General features: G+C 34.8%; 1 protein-coding gene across 1 annotated transcript; it reads right to left on the bottom strand.

The window, feature by feature from the left end:
• Window positions 1-2,191: 2,191 nt before the first annotated feature.
• On the bottom strand, window positions 2,192-5,935 carry LOC120090735 (receptor like protein 27-like). Its single transcript, XM_039048448.2, has one exon. The coding sequence runs from the start codon at window positions 5,139-5,141 to the stop codon at window positions 2,409-2,411; it is 2,733 nt and encodes a 910-aa protein (XP_038904376.1). The 5' UTR covers window positions 5,142-5,935; the 3' UTR covers window positions 2,192-2,408.
• Window positions 5,936-7,361: the final 1,426 nt, after the last annotated feature.

Here is a 7,361-nt window from a genome sequence, read left to right as displayed (position 1 = left end):
TGAATAATGTCTCTAGGAATATCAAGCAATTGTCAATTATTGACGAAGAAGCTTGTCTATGACAAATTTGAGTTCTGTTCAATGGGCAATCATGCTCAGAAATGTACTTCCTAAACATCCACAACTCACTATTTTTATACTGAGATTCCCTAACATACCATTTGCAGCTTTCTTGCAAATATTTGAACTCGACAAACTTTGAATTTGATCTTGTAGTCCTAAATTGAAAATTATTCTTCACTGCATTTATGTAAAAACACTTTGAAAGTACTTCTTTACTCTCAAATACATTTTTTCTTCAAATCACCATAAAAAAAATATCTCTTATAACTTCATCATTTGAAGAAGAACAAGAACCTAAATATAACATTCTATCACTATTGTCAACTACACTACTAATAGCAGAAGAAGACCCTTCCAAGAACAAACACTTATATGAGCAACTAATGGATGTCTATTGATTGCATCTTTAGCCAAAGTCAGATACCAAAAAACGTCTTTATCCTTTTTTATTGGAACCACAATTTGAATATTATTTTTACCAAAATCCAATAAAACTGGCAAATCTACCAATCCATTCAATTGAATCTCTTCATACATTAAACCAACTAAACCATTAAAGTCTATCTGATCATCTACCAAAAATTCCGGCAACATCATAATTCTCATAGGAGTGATAAATCATTCCACTGTCCTCCATAAAAAACAACTTTAGGAATAGTCATGGTAATCTACAAAAATGAAAAAAAAAATATATAAGAAACACATAATGAAAATATCACTGAACTCATCATGAAAATATCCAATAGTGATAGATAAAAATAGAGTTATATCTTTGTCTATAAGTCATAAACAAAGATAGAACTCTATCAGTGTTTATCAGATAGACAATGATAGATTGATAGACACTGATAGAGTTCTATCTTTGTCTATCATTGATAGACAAAGATAATGATACACAAAGATAGAGTTTATCTCTATCTATCACCGATACACCTAATCAAAATGATGAATGATAGACAAAAATAGTGTTATATCGTTGTCTATCAATAAATAGTTCTACCTCGCTAATACAATACAATATAGAGTGGTGAATTCAATTCAAAACAAATAGGGACAAAACAAAGAGATAGACAAAGATAGGTGTCTATCTCTGTCAGTGAGTGATAGTCAAAGATAGGCATCTATCTTCATCTATCAGGGATAATCAGAGTTAGGCATCTATCTCCATCTATCAGTGATAGACAAAGATAGAATTCTATCTCCGTCTATCGATGATAGACAAAGATAGACTTTTATCTATGTCTAACACTGATACACCCAATCTCGATGATATGAGATAGACAGAAATAGTGATATATCGTTGGCTAACAATGAATAGTTCTATCTTGTTGATACGATACAATACAATACAAAGTAATGAATTCAATTCAAAACAAAATAGGAACAAAACAAAGAGATAGACAAAGATAGACGTCTATCTCTGTCTATTTGGGATAGATAAATAATAATACAATACATAATCCTACCAATATTGGTATCCAACATTTTGTGAAGAATAAGAATAAGGGAGGAAAAAAAGAGAAACAAAGTCACAAAAATCCAAGAAAAAAAAAAAAGATAACGAAGTAATAGATATGAAAGTGAATCTTCTCTTCCTCAATGTTTCACATTTCAATTTTCTTGAGAGGTGAATTCTATTTTTTGGACCAAAGAAGAAGAAGAAAATGAATTGAAATCAATGATCAGATGAATTGAATCGGGAATACTAAATTGAAATCGAGGTTGAAATTTTCGTTGAAGTTGAAGTTGAAGATGTGACTACAGTTGTAGTTGAAGTTGTTGAAATATTGATCCAGCGAAATTGTGAAGTTGAAAACTACACTAAGAAGTTGTCGAAATTGAAATCAAGCGAAGAAGAACGAAGAAGTGACGGAAAAAATCGGCAAATCCGCGATATACGCACAAAAAATTTGAAATATGGAGGGGTAATTTTGGAATTCTCTTTTAAAAACTGAAGCTGTTTCCGTTGATCATTTCTTTTTGCTCTAGGATTTAAATATTTTTCTTATTATTCCATTTTTGACAATTTCTCGGGAAAAAACCTACCACCTTATTATTATTATTATTATTATTATCTTCTTCTAAATAGTCACGTCTCAATTTCTTCCTGCTGATTAAAACTCCAAAGTAGGTTATAAAGGCTACGAAGAGTTTAGTAATTTTCAATTTATGAGTATTTTTTAAACAAGTTATTAGCCGGCCATTTTCGTCGATTATATTCCGGAGCAAGCAATCGGAATTGTTTACTGTGACCATTTTTGGTACCAAATTTACAATATATAAATCCCAATCCACATCTGCACTATTCAAATTCTAAGTCCCAATTCTTATTTTCCGAACGAGATTTAAACCCTTCTTTTCTTTGAGGCCCATCGCATCAAAGTATTCGATCTTTTATCCCAGACGTAAAGACCGGCAATTACGCCCGTGATCACTCCTGGTATGAATCCAAGGGCACTTATTATGTATGTCCATTCAAATTCATCTTCTGAAGCTTCCATTATAGTATCTGAAGATGATGGTTTAATGGCAATTCCACATTCCTTCCGCAAAGGTGATCCGCATAATCCTTCGTTACCTACGAAGGAATCTAGTGCAAATGTTTGGATTTGAGAACCAATGGGGATCTTCCCAACCAACAAGTTGTAGGACAAATTCAATATAGATAGAAACGTTAGTCTTGAAAGCTCTGAAGGAATTTTGCCACTAAGCAGGTTACTTGAAAGGTCCAAAGAACCCAGCTCAATCAAGTTTCCTATAGATGAAGGAATTTCACCGGACAAAGCATTGTGGGACAAGTTGAGAAGATAAAGCGCCTTGAGCTCTCCTATTTCTGCAGGTATATGGCCATGGAAGTTATTGCACGAGAAGTCGATGGATGTGAAGATGGTTAGGATTTTCGTCAGTTCCACCTCTAGACTCTTGCTTCCAACTGTTACTCTATCCTGATAGTTAACATAACTGAATTCGAAGAAACTAAAATGGAGGTGATTAGCTCTTGACTTGCTATAATCTTCCTCATCCACCATTGCTTTCCACTCTATTAAGACTTTCCCAGGTAGATCACCACTGAAGTTGTTTCGAGACAGGTCGATAATTTGCAAGTTAGGCCAGCTGCCATTGCTCTCTGGACATCCAAAATTCCCATAAAATTGGTTCGATCGAAGAATAAGAACACGCAAGGTGGATATGTTCTTTAATTGACATGGAAACATATCAAATATCTGATTATTCCCAAGGTCCAAAACCTCCAAATCTCGGCAATTTGATAATGAACTCGGTACTTGCCCCCCGATGTCGTTTTCACTGAGGTCGAGAGTTTTCAGAGCGCATGTATTTAGAAATATATTAGGAATAGAGCCTTTGAAGGCGTTTTGTTTCAGATTTAGTACTGCTAGAGAATTAATCATCTCAGTTCGACTCTGGGGAATCGTACCACTCAAATTATTATGAGACAGATCCAGTACCAGAAGACTGAGAGCATTGCATATGGATTCAGGAATTCTTCCGTGAATATGGTTTCTTGATAGAGAAAAGAAGATTGTGACTCCAAGGTAGTTTCCAATGTCGAGGGGAAGGACAGAACTGAAATTGTTATTGGAGAAATCCAGATAGGCAGCGCTTGGAGGAAAGAATGTTAGTGGACCTTGAAATTTGTTGGAATGGATGTCAAGAAGAAAGAGTCTGGAAGATAGATTCTGAGGCGACCCTTCAAAACCGACAAGAGAGTTGCAAGAAAGATTTAATTTAGTGAGGCCACTGTGATCCCAAATCCAGAGAGGTATTTGTCCTTCAAGTTCATTATCAGAGAGATCAAGAGAGATGAGTTCGTATTGGTTTCTGAGGAAGCCAGGGAATCTTTTCAACTTGCAAGAAGCCAACTCTAATACGTACATCCGAGGAAGGGCAGGAAAGGCAGAGGTTGTTTCGACTGACAGGCTGTTGCTTGAGAGTTCAAGTCTTGTAATATATTTAAGCCGCTGGAACATGTCTAGAATCAATTTTCCGGTGAAATTGTTGAATGAAAGTGAGAGATCCTTAAGACCTTCAAGTTCAAAAAATGACAAAGGGAATGGACCTCCTAGCTGATTGCTCGTCAAATCAAGTGTATCAAGTAAGAAAGAAGACACTTTGGAAAGATCATTCAAACTACCAGTAAATTGGTTATAGCAGAGATGAATCCCCTGGATTGATGGAAGATGGAAGAGCGATAAAGGTATATTTCCAGTGAGGGAATTGTTACGCAAATCAAGATTAACGAGTTTGGAAAGCTCTTCCCATTTGGTGGAAGCCAAGGAACTATTCAACCGATTATGAGCCAGGTTTAAGACAGTAAGATTCTTCAATAGAGAAAATGATGGGATTGGACCAACAAACTTGTTGCTCGAAAGATCCATATCCGTGAGTTGTGTGAGCTGTTCGATAGAATTTGGGATTGGCCCACCAAAGTTGCAGCTCGCCAAGTCTAATCTGGACAAATTCTTCAAATATCCAATAGAACTTGGCAGTGCCCCAGAAAAATTTGTGTCACGGAGAACCAGAGTTCGAAAGGGTCTAATAGATTGAAAATCTGGAAGAGAACCTTGCAGCAACATATTATTAGATAAGTCCAGAGTCTGAAGAGTTGATATCTGCAAAATACTTTGTGGAAATTCTCCAAACAATCTTGAATTGCTAAGATGCAGCAAAGTCAAATTTGAGAAATCTGCAAATTCCTTGGGAACCGGTGAGGAAAAGTTGTTATTATCGAGACGAAGTTCTAATAGATACTTAAGCTTCACAAGGGAAGAATCAAGAGGTCCCGTAAGAGAACATTCCGATAAGCTCAACACTCTCAGATTAATCAATGAAGACGATAAGGCCTTGCACCATTCACTTCCTCCTGCTGACAAATCTACACCATCAAGATATAGGACTCTCAAATTGCTCAAATTCTGAATCAGAGTCATCAAATTTGGGTTCTCAAGCTTCAGTGTCGAAACTTGAAAGAGAGATGAGCTAGTAAGATCGAGCGTATCCAACCCAGTTAAGTTTGAAATCTCAATAGGAATCTGGCCCCCAAATCCAGAATAAGACATATTCAGCACACTCAAATTGGAAAGGCTTTCAATTCTGGACGGAATCGAGGAATTGAAACTGTTGAAAGCCTAATTCAGATTTCGCAAGAACCGAAGACTGAAAAGACTGCTTGAATCATCAATGCCAACGGAGATGGACTCGTTGCTCAAATCAAGAGCTATAACACAGCCATCCTCGCAGATTACACCAGTCCAATTACAGTAATTGATACTTTCATTCCACTGCACGAGTTTCTTGGACAAGGAAGAATTGAATACGAGATTATTCTTCAATTCCAGCAACAGAGACCGCTGATCCTCAAGGCATCGTCCAAAGACTACGTTATTGTCTAGTGGAAGTAATATGGACCATATGGGTACTAACAAAAACCATGAGAATAGCAGATTCCTCATTGGATTGGAATGGATATCTGTACAGAAGGGGACGGATTTTGAAGGGAAAAGACGGTGATGAACCTTGATTTGTTAAAAGAACTTTTGGTAGCGGGTATTTATCAGTTATCCAACTTTTCGAAAGTAATTTACATTTCATGAGAAAATGTGAAGTTACTACTCTATGGCCAAGCACATTCACCGCAATTTCCAAGTCGTCTCCGTCTAAGAGAAGAAAATTGGTCTTCAAATATCTTAATTTTTAAAACTGTGATTCTTAGCTTTCTGCCTCTGTCGATATCTAACATTTAATTTGGAGATTTTTAAAAATAGAAAAATGACGAAGAAAATCTATTAGTATCTATGAATGATACTACTTATTGAAATCTATCATTGATAGATGTTAATCATGCCACAATTAGAGATGTTCAATTTCTCCACAGAAATGGGTCTTGTTGGATCCCATCTTGAATGGGGTAGGGAATGGAAGAGGGAGGAGGGAAATAATTCTCCGTGAGTTAAATGGGGATGGAAATGGGGAATACATTCCCCGCTCCCGTCTCGTTCTCCATCCCCGTCTCGATTAGTTTCTACCTATTTATTTCATATAATTATCTAATGTTATATTATTATTATTATTATTATATAAATATTACATTTAAATTTCAATTTGATTATTTATTAAGAAAGATAATGAATATGTTTAAATTGAATATTTAAATTTAGATTATATATGTAGGTAATTTGATTTATATTTATTTCTTTCTACTAAAAAACTAATTAGTTTTTTTAAACCAAAATTTGAGTAATTTACCTTTAAATTTAAATTGTCATGTAAAACTAATTATAATAAACAATTTAGTGATAAAGTTAATTATTTAATTAAAATTTGCTTACATTAGTAATTTAAGTTAATTGGTTTAAAAAAAAAAAGAAAAATTTTCTACAAGAACCTGATCCAAATTTTACGGAATGGAACATCCCAGCTCCGTCCCATCCTGGAGACATCTCTAGCCCCAACTTATTTAACCTCCCATTGGAAAGCTCTTTTGTATCACAGGTGTTAGAGTTTTTACTTTATTTCATCCATCAATAAATTTGTTTAAAAGAAGAATAGAAGTTAAAAATTTTCTTCTTTTTTTCTTTATAAAAAGAAAAAACTCGGTCAAAGTAATTTATGAATGAAAAATTGGATGCAGATATTTCAGTTTTCTTACTAATAAATTCAAGAATAAGACTCTAGGCTATTGGAGAGCTCGCATGACGAATAAAAAGACCCTTGCACTGGAGTCAATAATGTTTACTTGCAATGGACTGAATTATAGAAAATACCCCAAACTAAATTTAAAATATTATTAAATTTCTAAAAAGAGTTCAGAAATATTTTTACTAGCAAATTTTATGCAAAAAGATTTCAAAATTGTACAAATAACAAAATAAATTTAAATAATAGAAAATATTAATTAATAAAGGACCAAATTACCTTAAAAACAATCAATTAAAGTCCAAACAAGAATGCAAAAATACCCATGCGTTGAATGCATAACTGTCCATAGAGCTTATTCCTAAGTCTCTACTCTTTTCCTATGTGATGATGTAAGATGCACAAAGGCAAGGTGACCACACACAATCATATCCTATCTCTAGGATGCATGCGATGCGTTAATAGCAAACAGTGCTTATTCCTAAGCTCTTATCTCTGGATTATGCTTTCTAATCTGACTCTCCTGAGCCTAGATTCTAACCTGACTTTCCCAAGCCTAGATCCTATCCTTAAACTACCCTCCCGAGTATCTCTAATGGACAAATGCTTATGATCACTCTTTGCGCCTTGCATCAACGCATATT

This window comes from Benincasa hispida, chromosome 11 (genome assembly GCF_027475165.1).
Source record: "Benincasa hispida cultivar pf3 chromosome 11, pf3_genome.v1.1, whole genome shotgun sequence".
NCBI lineage: Eukaryota > Viridiplantae > Streptophyta > Magnoliopsida > Cucurbitales > Cucurbitaceae > Benincasa > Benincasa hispida.
This window is presented reverse-complemented; position numbering and strand designations above follow the sequence as displayed.